Here is a 16634-nt window from a genome sequence, read left to right on the forward strand (position 1 = left end):
CAAGGAATTTATCCTCCCACTATTCCTGTGAGGCAGGGAAGTATTATTATCCCATCTTACAGATGGGGAAATATTTAAGTGACTTGCCCCAGGCCACATACATGTCTGTGAGAAAGTCAGGAATTGAAAGCAAATGTTCTGGTCCAGTGTACTGAACCACAAGGCCATCTTTTCTTTCTGGAATAGCTTGTATATATCTACTGGTTCCCTTGTAACATAAAGCATCAACAGTAGTTAAGAATCATAGGTTATTGAAACAGGGACAATCTTGTTTTATTCATTGTCACACTGGCTCCCCTCCTTACACTTTCTGCTTTCCCAAAAAGCCTGTAATTCTAGAAGGCGACAGGAAATGGAATGAAGCCACTTTATTTAGATTTATCCCATATTCATATTTTTCCGTTTTCACTGAATGCTACCTTTAAGTAGTGGTTTATTTTAATCTCACTTAAAAAGGAGCAAATCATGAATAACTCCCCTGCAGTCAATGGAGTTATGCTGGTGTAAAACTAGCATAAGATCTGAACTGAACTTTCATTTTGAAAATGTCAAACGATCGGTGGTTCATGACATATTCAAGTGATATTGCATTTAAAATTAAAATCTAACTTGGGGATTTAAATGCTCATTTTCACAGCATTCGCTATTGAATCATTTTGATTTAATTTGAATCATTTTAGCTGTCACAGAGCGGCTGCAGCAGACAAGGTAGATAATAATGCTGTTTATTGGACCGAGAATAATTCACACTGTGTTTGGGCTAAAAGGGTTCTTTGGTCTGCTGTGATACCCCATTAGGGCATTATGCTTTCAGAAGAACCCAGGCTCGTTTTGAGTCATCATCTAAACTTCCACAAAGCAAATTGCTAGAAAACGGGTCAGACTGTAAGTACCATAGCAAAACTCTGCCTGAATTTTAATTACATGTAGGGCACAGATACTTGCTTTAAATTAAGCTCTCTCCACCTTCTGATACTTTTTTAACTTCTTTGGCTGCTGTGGATTGGAACATCAGGTTGGCATTAAAACTTCAGTCATACTGCAATGAGTATCCAGATCTCAGTTACTGTGAGTATAGAGTCCATCATAAAAGTTATGACGATCCTTGGGTTTAACATAAAATGTGGCCTTAATAAAATCTAATATCCTTGTACTTTTCTTCCTAGCTCTTAGCATCTTTCTTTCTGCATTATCCTTTTTTATTTATTTGTGTAAGTAATGTTTGTAAAGCAGTTTGAAGATGAAAAGCACTGTGGGACCAAACCTGGAAGGTGCTGAGCACCCTTGTGGTAGGTTCTGGGCAACCTCAACTCACAAAATAAATAATAATAGAGTGCTTTTCATCAGTAGATCTCAGAGAGCTTTGATCCATGTAAATCCATGTAAAATGGGGATAACACAGAGCAGGGGTTCTTAGGACAAATTTTTTGGTGGCCTCAGAGTGCGGCCACCAACTCTTGCTTGTGGCCGCTCTCACCCCTTTTCCTAAAATACTTAATTAGCTTTAGGAAAAACAAATAAATACGCCCATATACATGTCCAAATGATCGTAATTTATTTGTTGCTAGCTAGTAAGTCTGTTGTGAAAAGCAATATTAACAAACATACAAGTATCACTTTTCACAGCAAACTTACTCAGCCCTGGATGGGGGGGGGTCAGGGGAGGCAGTTGGGGGGGGCTGGAGCCGGAAGCCCCGTAGCTGGAGCCTGCGCCCTGCCGCTGCACAGCCAGAGCCCGGGCTGGAGCCTGAAGCCCCAGGCCAGAGTCTGCCGCCCCGCCACCCCACCGCTGAAGCCCAAAGCCTGAGCCCCACTGCCTCTGGGAAGGTGGGGAATTCACTGGCTGCCTTCTCCTCCACCATTGTACCCCAGGTGTCTCCAGAGGGGGGCAGGGTCCAACTCCTGCTGGCGTCCCCAGCAATCAACACCAAGGCAGTGCATCCGGGAGCAACAGGGACCGCTATATTCTCCCCGCCCTCAGCCCAGAAGGCTGTGGCAACAAGAAAAGCCCCTGGTGGCCACATGCAAGAAACACTGACATAGAGAGATGAAGTGACTTGCCTGAGGCCATCTAGCAGGCTAGTGGCAGGGCCAGGAATAGAACCTGGGTCTCCTAAGCCCCAGCGTAATGCTTTAGCCCCCAGGCCACACTACTCTGCAGTTCTGTGGCTTGGGTCATCTGTAAATGCTAAGTGGTAATAGCATTATTTTGTAACAGATTTTCTTCATCCTTTCAGTATTTAAAGCTACCCTTCGAAGAGCCACATCTATACCATGGTATCACATATGTACCTGTGCACTTTCTACACGTCCTCCTAGAGTTCTGTAGGACACATTACTGAAAACCTGTATAATCTCCACTGATTGTATTTGGACAAACATTCACCATCAGCTTTTCTTATGGGCAGGTTATGTCATAAGGCTGTGATATTTTTCAGTGGGGTTTAACGGAGTTAGGATTTTAATGGGAACTGGGTGCCTAACTCCCTTAGACAGGAAAATCCCTTCCTAATAGTCCATTATGGGATTTCTTGCACCTTCCTCTGAAACCTCTGCTAATATCCACTCTCAGAGACATAACACTAAATTAAATGGACCATGGGTTTGATCCCGTATGGCAATTCCTATGTTCCTAAAAATGTCAGAAAGGAGCTATCTGGGGAAGGAATTACCTGCTACTACAATTCAATTTAGTGAGGCAAGAATCAGTTGTACAATTTTATTTTATTATATGCAGTAGATCTTAGTCATTGCCCAATTCATTTTTATGACCAGACTTTCACCAACTTAATCCTCTTAGGGACATATCAAAAAACATTCCTGAGAAGATTGCTTCACAGGAGCATCACTGCCAATCCCCACTGCCTGTAGTCTATTCCACTCTTGGTCTGCTTACAGTCAGACTTAAGCAACACCTGTGTGTCTAGTTGGCTTTCTGTTTATTCATTGAAGATGATTAAATTTTCACATCAAGATAATGCTACCATCAGATTTTCACCTCCTGGGTGCTTTTTCAAGACTTCTTGGAGCCCCTGCTGTGAAAAGCAAACTATAGCTATCTATACAAGAAAGCAATCATTTCAACATTCTCACTCTTGATTTAACCTCACAAAATACTCAAGAGCCCTAATATGGGGAGCACATTAATACAGTAAGTGCAACGCTGGCTTTTTAGGTGCTCCAGCCATAACAGCTATGTGGAAATTGATGTCTGAAAGGAGGCACCTGGTTTTTGTTTTTAGCTTAAGTGGGAGCTTCACTTTCTGCTGTAGCATTGTGCTTCCAAGAAGCTTTCCCTAATCTGTAATACAATTTTAATGCCAAGTGACAGCCTACTCTGAAAAGCGAATATGCAAAAACAACACTTTCAACAGATCTGGCCCTTTGATGTATTCTTCTTGCATTAGTCACAAAAATAACGTTTTACTTTCTTAATGTTTTACTTCTGCTAGTGCTACTGAGTTAATGCTTTGGGACAATGAGCTGTATTGTGTTCTGGCTCATGGATCATAAATAGAAAAAAAAAAAACCCAAAGTCCCAGCTATTGCTGGGCCAAATTCCACTCTCCATTTCAGATGGGTAACTGAGCACAGATTTGACCCGCAAAATCTGTATTGCACATACCAGCTTGATTTTGCAAAGCAAACTTGTAAATCGAAGAAACTTGATAGCCATTAGCAGGCTATTAAAAAACTGCCATACTGTCACTTTTACAGTGATATTTCAGAGTATAATTGCACTATAAAGAGGAGGTCAAATTTTCTACAGTGTAACTCCACTGACTTCACTGGAGTCACATTAGCAGAGAATTTGGCCCAAGAAATGTTGTCTAGTAGCTATAACAGGGGACTAGGATTTGGGACTCTAGTATTCTATGCCTGGCTGTGTTCTTGACTCACCTGATCTAGGGCAAGTCACTCAATTGCAAACTGCCTGTGTTTACCTATCTGTAAAATGGATATTATACTTCAAGGGATGCTATGAGGCTTCACCAAATAATGTTGGTAAAGTGCTTTGAACCCCTCAGCTGAAAGGCACAATGAAAGTACAAAAAGCTTCTCAAGATCAGGTGCAGCTTGCGGAAAACATTTTGCTTAGATATCGCCCTGCTTATATAACACTTCTGCATGAAAACAAGATCTTTGTTGATTCTGCTCCTACAGTTTGTTCCTCATCTGAAATCATAATCCTATCTTTGTCACATCAGTCACTTTCACAGCAAGCAAACTGGAATGTCACTAGCAAAGAATTATGACTTTAGGTGGAGAATAAGAAGGCAGAAACAGGTGAATTCTTTCTGAGAATCTCTGCCCCTGTATTTGTGTAGATGTCCTTAATATTTTGCTTCCTTTGATCTTTATTTATGCTGTACAAGTAGACTTGTTCCTGTGTCCCTAAAATAAAATGTTTTACAAAGTTTTCCAAAAGGTCAGAGCAGCTTTTTAAACTAAAACCGAGTAAATAATAGATGGTCTTTTAAGAACCAATTATGAAGAAATGGCTTCCTAAAACCTGGGATTCTGAATTTTCCTTTAAGTCCCTTATTCCAGTGGTTCTCAAACTGTGGGTTGGAACCCCAAAGTGGGTCGCAACTCCATTTTAATGGGATCACCAGGGCTGGCATTAGACTTGCTGAGGCTCAGGGCCGAAGCCTGAGCCTCACCGCCTGGCACCAAAGCCCTTGGGCTTCGGCTTTGCCCCTGCCTCCCTCCCTGCCACTGGGGCTAAACCCCTTGGCCTCCAGCTTTGACCTCCCTGCCTGGGGTGGCAGGGCTTCGGCTTCAGCTTTGCGCCCCTCCCCGCCATTTAGGGCTCGGGCAAGCTCAGGCTTCAGTCCCCCCTCCTGGGGTCATGAAGTAATTTTTGTTGTCAGAAGGGGGTTGCGATGCAATGAAGTTTGAGAACCCCTGCCTTATTCAAATCCAGCCAAGGCAGACAGTGCTCAAATGGTATTACCATGTGATGGCTGTTCAGTGCTCTGTAAGTATTGTGTTCTCACTCCAGTTCTTAGTGGATAGGTGTCAACATTGCAAATACCATCACTTTACCTGGCACCATGACTAACAGGTTTTGCAGAACTGCAATGGACTTGGTGACAGAATAACCTTCTCCCACTTGGTAGTAGTGCCTCTAGGTTTGAAACATGCGAGTGGGGAAATAACTTCAGGCTCCAGGGCTTTCAAACCTTTCTCGGCCATTAAACGGACAGGTTTAAAATTAATACCTTTATATTTAATATATATTTAGCTTGATGGTAGTAAATGACAATGACTGATACTTAATTGGGAAAGACTATGTATATTCTGTTTGAGGGAGACATTTGGTTAGTACCAACTATTTAAGTGGCACTAAATCCTAGGTGCTGGAGAATCCACTGCTACATAAATCCTCCAGTCCTTTCCTCCCTGCAGCAGGAATGTGAGGGTCATAGAAACTGGGGAAGATGTTGCCAAAGCTTATATATAAAAAGATTAAATAAAGAATATATATTAGACTGCAAAAACCAGGGGACTCTACTTCAGAATTGAGATATAGCATGGCACTATATATATGGGGCCTTGAGAATATCCATGTCTTGGGTGTCAAGAGTATAACAGAGAAACAAACTAAGTAGCATCTCAGGAATAATTTCTGAAGTATTCCAGAATACATTATTTTTATGATAAATGCAAGAGTAAAATACAGCCACCATCACTTAACAGGACTTTAAAATAGCAAATTTATTTAACACCCTCCCAATATGAACAATCAAGAAAAAAAACTGATAGAGCAATCTCAGATAAATAGTAAAAAATTGTTCTTATAAATCTTACTGAAGAGCCGCAGGCGTCTGTGTGATATCAAACTCGGACTTGCTGGAGGTAAGGATGCAGTTTGAGAATATCTTATCTCAAGTGACCTAGTTTCTCACTGTTTGTTCAAATACAGACATTTTTCTTATTTGAGGTTTTAATGGCTGTTTTCATAAAATGTATTCACAAGTTTCCAAAGGGGGAAAACCAAACTTTCGATGATTTTCATTCAAAGTGCTTGTTTTGGACAGGATTTTTTTTTTTTAAATCCAGAAAAAATACAAACCTTTAACATTTGTTTTGCCTTTTATAGTTTAAGATTTGAAAATAATACATATTAGAGGTCAAATTTATTTTTAATATCAGGTATATTGATTTTATTTGTGCATTTAAATAACTTAGAACACGAGGTTACACATAAGCACACCCTGTCTACAAACAAGATTGCCCTTATGAATGCTGGGTCAAGGGCAAAGTCTTCAGGATTAATTTTTTTAAATTCCTGACTTGAACTTGATTTTCACTTGTATTCCAGAGACTTTTAGATCACCATACCAGGTCCACATTATTTAGGCTTATCCACCTGACTCCTCTTTTGTTCAGAAACTATGTCTAAGTTATGACTGGAGAGTGAGGTTAAATTCCCTCTCGAATCCTCCTTTCTGTTCACTTTGAACCGTACCAAGTCTTTTATCTCTCATGAAAAATTGTTCATTTTTCTTTGTGGCGGGGTGGTCCCCCCGCCATGCCTTGAAGGGCTTAAAACATCCCTGGGAGAGGGCGGAAAACAGCCCCAGCTATAGCCTATGTAATTAGGGCCCAGCTGGCCCTTATAAGAGGGCAGTGGGCCAGAAGGAGAGACGCTCTGTCTTGCTACATGAAAAGACAAGGACCTGACTGTCTGGGAAGCTGAGGAGGGTACCTAAGGCAGAGCAGTGCTGGGGAAGGACAGAGGGAGCTGGGGAGCTCCAGCCGAGCAGAGCCCCAGGCTGCAAGCCGAGGTAAAGGCCCACAAAAGGATACTAAGGCTGCAGAGGAGCAGCCCAGACCTAGACAGAGGCAGCTGGTCCGACCCCCCTTTCCGATGATGAGTGGTACAGACTGCAGTCTGCCCCAGGGAGCAGGGGCTAGACGATGTCTGACCGTAGCCACTGAGGCAAGGGAGGGATAGGGGATTGGGAGTTCCCCTGAGAGGGGAGACCCAGACTGAGGGGGTACTGCCAGGGGGCAGAACCCTAATCTAGAAAGGCACCAGGATCCGGGGCGAGCAGCAGGCAAGACACCGACTGGCAGAGGGCGCTCCTGGCTGAAAAGAGCTAATTCCCTGGACAACCAGCAGGAGGCGCTGCTGCAGCAGTGCGTCGTCAACCCGCAACGGTCTTCTACACATTTCAAAGTATTAACTGCTCTCCTACAAAAGAAAATCTGTCGGTTTCTTGCTGAGATTTCAGACTCTGTCTGAGATGGTTATTTTATCTTCCAGAGTTTGAATCTTGGATGACTTTGTCCACCACTGGAATATATCTTTGATATGCTCAGTAAGTCTTCTAACTCTGCTTTGTCCTTTACATTCATCTCTTCATCCACATGTTGGAAGTGTCACAATAAATCATCTAATTTCTTTTGTGTTCTCATAACTAAGAGTTTTGCAGCATTAGGTCTTCAACACAGTTCTTTTTTTTTTAATATTGTCTCTGACTCTCAAAATTCAACCCTTTCATGATTTTAAATATCTTTAGCTGCTCAGCCCCGCCAAATTCCCCATTTTGTTTACTACAGTAGCATTACATGGCAGTTCCCATAATCCAATCCAGTTTTTCAATTCTACCTTATTGTTTGCTGATCTGGAAGCCATTGATTTCATCGAGAACAGAATTAGGTCCATCATTTGTACAATTAGGTCCCCATTCAGCAACACACTTAAGAATAAGTGTATGAATAACTTTAAAAAATGATTAAATGCTTGTCATAATTAGGACCTTAATCTACAAAGTAATCCTTTCCCTTGAAATGAAATAAGGGGGAGGATATAGGGGACAGACTCCATTGTAACTGAAGAAACTAAATGTAGTTTATCATAAATTTATCACTAGAGGGCATTTGCACTCTCAGAGCCCTAATCTTCCTAGGTGCTGCACACTCTCAACTTCCATTGATTCCACTGAAGTACTCAACACCTCACAGGATAAGGACCTTATCTGAAAAAATTAGATTGCAGGAAATGTAGCATCATATGGCTTCTGCAATTTCTAGATGTTATCAGTAATAGACATGGCAGTATGGTTTTCATTGCACGTGAACAAAAAAACAGTCTGAGATATTTTCCCCCAAAGATTCAACAATCAGACTTCACAATGTTAGTGTGAATAGGACTGAATTTTTTAGTATAGGCCTGGCTTCCTACCCTACTAGCAAATTTTAAGCCAGGTTAAAAGCATCTCACACTGAGTAGTAACTCACTCCAATAATCCTATTCACTCAAATGGGAACACTATGGTGAGTAACTGCTCATTGGTGTAATTCAAGAGTTCATAATAGCCCTCAAAATGTCCAGTTACTAGGAACATACCTAAGAACTATGTTTTGATCATTGGCTAGATAGTGACTGAGAGGGAAATACCTGACTGGCTTGTGTTATGACCATTGCTTGCTGAAGTCCCTTGGATTTCTACAGAGACTTTCACCATCTGGTCTTCCTTAACATTGCACTAACCTTGTCTCTTTCTCCATAGTTTTAGGAAAACACAATGCATTTGTGCAATCCCATCTATGCCACAATAGGTCACGTAACATTTTCAATCTTGCTCCATAGCAAAGCATCTTCAGAAATTGCCCTAGCAGAGGGAAATTAAATACCAAGACTATGTGTGATGTTGGTTGTTTGATTCTACAGTGACACCTGATCCTAAGAGATCATGGGACCTTCCTGGAGTGTCTAATATTGGTTCACTTTCCTGCCAGAATAGGATTGAAATCTAATCAATCTTTCTCAACTCATAACTAACAAAGTGCAGTACAGTAATCTACCCTTCTGAACCACAGTGCCCTTATTTGGATCTTAGGAACCTAATCGAATGCTCACTGAAATCAATGGAAGTCTTTCCATCAACTTAAATGGGCATTGGACCAGTCCCTACCTTAAGCAGCTATATGCCATCCTTGAGCAGAGGACACAAATCTGGGTTTTCACGTTGACGTAGGTTGTGTTGTTGTTTTCTATTGACAAATTTTCAGTGGAGTCTACACTATCTAAATTGTTTTAGGTCCACAGATGGACATCTCAAACTGGTGACATGACTGATGTGATTTGGATAGTTACTAAGCATCAACAGGAAAAGTTTCTCTCTTAGAAATTTGCTTCCAGGATAACTGTCTTGTTGGAGTCTAAGTTTAAATCTAGGGGTGGCCATGATTTTTGTTTGTCTTTTGAAGTCTGCAGTCTGTCTTTTCATTATGCGGAAAAGACTGCAAAGTTGACGACAAATAAAACCCTAATTAATTCCAAAAGTTCCCTCTTTGCAGATTTATCCAATAAAATGCTTCAAAGTCTCCAGTTGCTGAAACTATTGCCGCTGGGAGTTTAAGTACACTATCTCTAACCAAGCATTACCGTCAGTCCCTTGATCATTGCATTGAAGCCTAATGAGTTAAAATACAGATTCCATGATTTTATACCATTCTTGCATTGTACCCACAAAAATTATTACAAAAATTAAAAATGCCTTCCTTACATTAGGCCACTGTCATTTATATCCACCATTCATTGAAATCTGCTAGGCAGCCTGCTTTCCTTGGATTTTGCCTGCATGCCTCCCACATTTTGAGAGGTGAGGGAAGGCTGGTTTTAGCACCCACTGTAATTGATCCAGGCCATATTCTGCCACCCTTATTCATACTGTGTCTACTTGTACCTCACTCCATCTACAGTCCCGCTGTTTTCAATCAGACTATTTGTGGGATAAGGTTCTATACAGCATGAGTATCAGGCATCACTATGGTTGTGGAACTCAAAACCAAGTTGGACTATGTAAGTGGGGCGTATACAATTAGGAAAAAACCCAAGTTTTCAAAAGGGTCCACTGATTTTATGACACTTACTTGGCACTATATGGCCTAATTTTCATGGCTGCTTAGCATTTATGGCTCCCAGTGACTTCAGTTGGAATTGTAGGGCTAGGTACTGGCTGACTTGAGTTGGGCACATAAGATAGAGAACACTTCTAAAAAATATTTGGAGCGGGTTTTCGAGAAAAAACTATTAATCCCCTTTAGAGACGGGATAGAAGTAACAGTGAATACATGACAGAAGTCAAAAGAGAGTAAATTTCATAAGATGAATGAGATTGGGCAGTCACAGAATCACATAAATAGTAGATGATCTGGTTAAAGTGCACTGCATTGAGCAACTATATGCTTTAACTGAATCAAAATGGCACTACTTTCCAGGAAAATATCATCACTGCTATATTTTCTAAGACTTGCCACTAACTGCTACTAGATTACATAAATCTGAATGTATGAGACTGGATCTAGAAATTGCAAACTCCATGAGAAGCACCCCTTCTGTTCCCTTTGTTTGTTATTCTCCAGCAAGCATAGAATTAGGGATAAACAACCAGACCTGACCTGCTACAATGGAAGATGTTCTAAATGCTACAATGTTGCTGGGGTATGGGGGAAAGTGTTGATGAGAACTACAGCCCATCTCAGTAGACCAAAATAGGAGCAGGACTGATGATAAGACAAACGAGATGAGAAACCTGGTCATAAAACCAATACACACTGAATAATTTTGTCACTTTTCAAGTTATTACTTAGCAGGCATGGAAGTCACAGTCACTGTTTGCTTTTGTCTGTGAATTATGAATTATTTTGCACGTTTGCATTAGAGTACATTAGGATAAAACTGCCTTTAATATATCAGACAAAATGCATTTATGGGGAATCTTCTCCTCCCTCGCACCCTCCGACCCAGCTGTTCCTTTAATCACAGAATAGTGAGATACAGGATCCAATCAATGCTGGGGCTATCCTAGGCAAGTGACAAATCGTTATACTTCTGAAAATTATTAATCTTAGTGGCGCTGTTCTGCTGTGCTATGATTTACTGAGAACAAAATAACCTCACAATGCTCAATTTAAAATTGGACATGGGTTCTGAATAATGACACACACTTACTGACATGATAAAGCAATTGAATAGTGTGGATTCATTTGTAACAAAGGAAGAAACAGCTGTACTGTTGAAGATCAGATTGATAAATACAATGCAACAAAAAAAATTTCCAGGGTAAAATGCCTGAAAATTTTTCTTGTTGGGAAAAGGAGCCTTAACAATCAACGTGTTAAGGTTAGATGGTTTTTTGAAATTAGCCCTTCCCCCAGATGTGCCATTACAAGGGAAAGTTTAGAAGAGCTCGCTTTTACTTACAGGTTGAGGTAGGAACTCAGTGTAACAGTGCTGGGGCTCATAAGCTTGCTCCGCAGGTACAATTCACTAGTTCACATGGCAGATATATTGCACATAGCAAGGAATGATCCAGACACCTGCATTTCCCCCACGGTCATTACATGAAGTAGCATGTGCTGCATATATGTTTCAGAAGTTATTGGGCTCAAAATGCAAGATTGTATGGCATGTGTTATGCAGGCTGTCAGACCAGATGATCACAGCGATCATTGAAATCTATGAATCTCAGTGCAACCAGTCAGGCTATTGTAACTCTTGAGTTTTCCTGTCCACTGGATACCTCAGTGCCTGCTTCCTTTGTGTCTCTTCCGGTCAAGCACCATAGATTTAGCTCCCCTCGCCTATGGCAGTTCAGAAATAGAGACCCTTTATAGCAGATTAGTTCTGGCCCCTTCAACTTTCAATTTAAAGTGGCACGGAGCCATTGAAGTCAATGGAGCTACTCTAGTTTACATCAGCAGAGGATCTGGCCCTAACTTGTCTTTTGGACATACTCTTTCTGCAGGCTTTTAGGAAGACTGGGGTAAAAAGGCGGAGAGCTTTATTTATCACTACTCATTGGGTAGTGGATTATTACCAACTATAGCTATAAGTTTCAGAGTAGCAGCCGTGTCTCTAAGGTACCACAAGTACTCCTTTTCTTATAGCTATAAGGTAGAAACCTCTTCTCAATTTTCATATAATGCTAGTGTATGTATTTGATCTGAGCTTAAAAAATTTAGAAGAGTCCCCCGAACATGGGACGGCTGTTGACTGCCAGGTTATTGGGGGGGAAATAACAAAGCTATAAACCCTCAGTTGCCACAACTGACTCTGCATTCCTGACTTCCCCATGCCACAAAAATTAGGCAAACCCTTTGCTGAGTCTAGTCTGCTTCTATGTATATATTTATTTGTATTCAGATAAGTAAGTCGGTGAGATTTTGTTGTTGTTGTTGTTCTTGGCTGACAAATGGCAAAGGTGCTCTCAGCCCAGAAAACAATTTGTGTTTCAATTTGAGAGGGGAAAAAAAAATCAACTTTCCAATATTCAAGCTACATGAACTATAACTTTTAAAGTATTTATACTTACTATTCAAATGACGTACTCAAAGGAGTTGTGCTCCAGGGGTTAAATGCACAATAGGCATATTAATTATAAATTAATTAAATGGGCATTTTAACAAATAGGCAATTCAAAAATCCTTTTAAAATTTATTATGCTGTGTCTGGCACACATCTGCTTATATGTTGTTTTCCCGTCCCCTGGCATTTCTCTGTTGGACTGTAAGTCCTTCAGGCCAGGAACTATGTTTCTATGTGTGGTGCCCAGCACAATGGGGACCTGATTAAATATTTAATAACAATAATTAGAGACGGGCAGGAAGTCAGTTTTCCCATCCCAGGAAAATTTTTGAGAGTCTGGAAAACTTTCCATCCCAAATCAGGACAAAAACTGATAACTCTCAAAATTTAGCAAAGTTGAAATCCTGCAATATTTTGTTTTAGAAACAAATATGTTCCTCTGGAAATATACTCATCCAGCTGTAGATGCTGACTGAAATTAACATAAATGTCAGTTTCAGAGCTGCAGATCACTCAATAGCAGCTGTGAAACTGACCAGACTCTTGCTGTCAGCCTGGGATCCATGTAAAGTTCATAGAAAACGAATCACTCCCAGAAAAGATTTTGACAACTCACTTAATTCCAACAAAAAAAAAGTTGTCTGAATTTTTTGAACCAACTCTAACAACATGCAGAGAATATTCTTGATTTCTATGAACTCTAGGTCAGGTGCTAGGGGGTCTCATTGAAATAAATGACAAAACTCCCATTGCTTTCAGTAGAAGCTGGTTCATACCCTAACTGCCTATTTAAAAGATTTATTAATTTATTAATAAAACAATCTTTTCTTTTCCTAAATTGTCTCCTGCTTTGAAACCAAGTTTCAGCCCAGACTGAAATATACAATTGGCACCATAAAGAGGTTCCCAGATAGTTTAGTGGCAACCTGCCTGTCCAGAAGTCCAAGCATGCTTACCATTCTTGTTGAGTCTTCACAGTAAGGCCATATAGCCTATAGGCACAAATACTGAATGATATCTGACCTCTCCAGGTCAAGAATTAGGCTCACTGTGGGGGTAAGATCGTGAAAGTTTGAACTGCTGTTATAGATTCCCTACCCATCTCTTCTGTGAAAGTCATACTGGCCCCCATCACATTCCTGTGTATCACAAGCATGCTCAGATATCTGTGCTTTGGTCATGAGTGAAATGAGTGTTACTGCCAACTACCTTTCCAAGGGACATCTGTCCATATCTCATAGCCACTTTATTGTTTGGTACAATTTCATGTTTGTCAGTTTAAGAGCGGCAAAAGGTTGGGAGTAGGAATAGCAGGGGGAGTTTGCTGCTGTGATTAACAAGCAAGGGCGGAATTCTGACTGCATGATTCTAGCTAGCGCTGTTAATCCCTCATTTTCAAGAGTACTAAAAAACATAACCATACAACAGATCAACTTACATATTTTAAGATCCCTTCCAGCATGGAGACAAAAACAGAAAATCATTCAAACATATCAGGAATATATACTGAAAACTTAATTAGAGGAACAGGCAGCATGTGTGAGCTATGATCTTCATGCACTTTGTTCAGAAGCATAAAGCAGTTTTACATTTTACCTGCATTTTGTAGAAATCTCTTCCAGTTAAAAGTTGCACTGGGTGTGGTCATAATTCCTAGATTCAAGGGAAGAAAAGGACAACATGTTTTACTAGACCTACGGTGGCAGAACAATAGCTTTTAAAGTCTTGTATTGAGTGAATCATGTCTTTGTCAAATACTCTAAATCCCACTTGAAATTGCTCCCATCTCAGGCTTTTCCTTTCCCGCCTACATTTCCTTGCCTAGAATTTCTGTAGCATTCAGTTTGAGTTTTCCAATTTAGGTTCCAATATTTATACCTTGGGCCAAATGCACTCACAGGGTGCAACTCCATGGAAGTCCACAGAGTCATGCCTACTTGCATCAATGTTGGTTTGGCCTTTAATACTATGTTGTTGTCTGGATATCTCATAGGTAGATTTTACTTGACGGGAAAATCATCTGGATTTGTTCTGAAACATACACCAAAGTATCATGGAATAAAACATCATGCCCAAATACTTGGATGTCACTACCAAATTATATGAATATTTAATCTCTTCATAAATCTTAAACTCTAACCCCACACTACACAGTTAAAAAAAATCTCTCTTTAGAAGGCCAAAGTTAAACATCTAAAATTTTATTTTCACATTCTACAATTGGTTAGTTTAGGAACATCAGCTGCAGCTGAAGCACCCACATTTAAAACGCAAAGCTAGGTCTTAATTTTTATTAAATATTACCTAGATGGCACCATAGATGTATATAGCACTTTACAAACAGAATACATCAGATTCCCTGGACTAACTGTCCAACCAAGATTTTCAAAAGCAAATACTGATTTTGGGTGCCTCTGGTTTTGGGACTCCAACTTGAGGCATGTTAAAGGGGTCTGATTTTTAGAGAATGGGTGCTCAGCACTTTCGGAAAATTAGGCGTGAAGAGTTGATGCAAAGCTTATTGAAGTCTATGGAAGACTCTCCCTGACTTCATCATGCTCTGGGTCAGGCCCATAAATGTGTCATGTTGGGCTGCTGAAAGTTGACTCACCCAAAATCAAGAGTTCACTTGAAAATCTAGGTGAAATCTTGGCCCACTGAAGTCAACAGCAAAACTTTGACTCCAGTGGAGCCAGGCTGTCATCCTACGTCTATTTCAGCAAGACTTCTGTATCACTTGAAAAATGCACATAAGTAAACATCACAAGGGTAGCAAGCTTTAAAACAAGCACGTACCTTGAATATTTCAAAACTTACCTTGAGTTTGGATATATATTTTGCTTCTAGCATCTGGCTTTAAAGAGAGGAAAGCAAAAGCATAAATTTCATTGCACGCTCCCCACCCCAAAAACTGTTCAGACTCAAAATAATCTAGTGCAGTAATATGCTCAACTACATAGTTGCCCTTTGAGTATTGAGAAGCAAAACAGACTAGCTGTACTTCTAATGGGTTTTGAACATTAGAAAGGAATACTTTTGCAAGGTCAAATGCACAAGAAGATCAGTGATTAAAATTAGGTTTAATCAATCTTTGTATCAACCAACCAATTTTGCAGTTTGATACAATTACCAGATTAATATAAAACCTACTTTTTCACAATGACACTTCTAGCATCTATTAGTCTGCTCATTGCATGGAGAGAGAGAGAGAGAGAGAACTATTTCTCTGCAGAAGGAAGGCTGTCATTTCAAAAACAACTGGGACTACCAAAAAAACCATAATTGGTTTAAAAGCCACAGAATCAGTTTAATCAAAGTGCATTTATCTAAAAAGGGCCTTTCAAACATACCAGGCAAGAAACAAAACCCCACTTATCTCTCACAGCATCCTTTGTCAAAGACTGCTGCCGAATATATATGGCCTTATCTACATGTGGAAATTGACCAGAACAGCTATTCTGGAATAACTATTCTGCTATAGCTTCTGGAATAACTCCCCTCTGTGGACACTACTCTGCTTCCAAAGGTATTCTGGAATAGCTATGCAATGCAGATACAGCTGTTTTCACCATGTAGACAAAGCTTATGTGTTTAAACAAGGGCTTGCTCCTTCACAGCCTACCTTCTCTCCATAATTGATTCTATAGCAAATCAGGCTGTATAATATGCATTTTGCTATGAAACCAGCCAAGTAGGCCTTTAGTCAAGAAGTTCCCTCAGGTCCTCTCTACAACAAAAAGGCATTGCACACAACCAAAGGAGCAACATCTGTGCAAAGCTTTGTATTCATACAAAACCACCTTACTTACAAGTCTTACAAGCACTCACTGTAACATCTGTGAAGAGGCATTAAGTTCCCGTCTGGCTGAACTGGTGTAGTCAGTCTATGAATTCTCCCAAGATATCCCTGGAAGCTTCAGAGTTTGAAACTGCACAACAATGATGTTTTCTATTATAAGGGCAAATATATCCCCCTCCTTTGCTGCAGGTTCTGCTACCCGCAGAGGGGGAGGCACTGGCCTGGATTTGGAGGGGAGGGTGCACTCCTGTGAAATACAGATCCCTGGTCTGTGGTGTCTCCCTCTACAGCATGGGGCCTGAGGATCAGCTGCCATGCAGGCAATCCTATCCTCCATCTTTTGGAGGATACAGGCCCCAGAGCTGTAGTACTGTTGGGCTGTAGTACTGGCTAGTGCTTGCCTAAATAGTTCAGACTGAGTATTGTGGTGAGCAGTTGCCCACTGGGGCAGAGAGTCCCTATATTATCCAGAGTTTGGCATCCACAGATACAGTATAAGCAATTTAG

The 16634-nt window shown here is 40.6% G+C and overlaps 1 protein-coding gene across 2 annotated transcripts in view; it reads right to left on the bottom strand.

Moving 5' to 3' along the window:
* GLT1D1 (glycosyltransferase 1 domain containing 1) overlaps positions 1–16634 on the bottom strand; it is a 90850-nt gene that overhangs the window by 45463 nt on the left and 28753 nt on the right. For both annotated transcript variants that reach the window (XM_048822281.2, XM_048822280.2), the window contains exons 5-6: positions 15146–15182; positions 13925–13981 (exon numbers count right to left, since the gene is read on the bottom strand). In XM_048822281.2, coding sequence (XP_048678238.2) covers positions 13925–13981; positions 15146–15182 — 94 coding nt within the window. The remainder of the gene's footprint in view (positions 1–13924; positions 13982–15145; positions 15183–16634) is intronic.

Source organism: Caretta caretta, chromosome 15, assembly GCF_965140235.1.
Source record: "Caretta caretta isolate rCarCar2 chromosome 15, rCarCar1.hap1, whole genome shotgun sequence".
Classification (NCBI taxonomy): Eukaryota; Metazoa; Chordata; order Testudines; family Cheloniidae; genus Caretta; species Caretta caretta.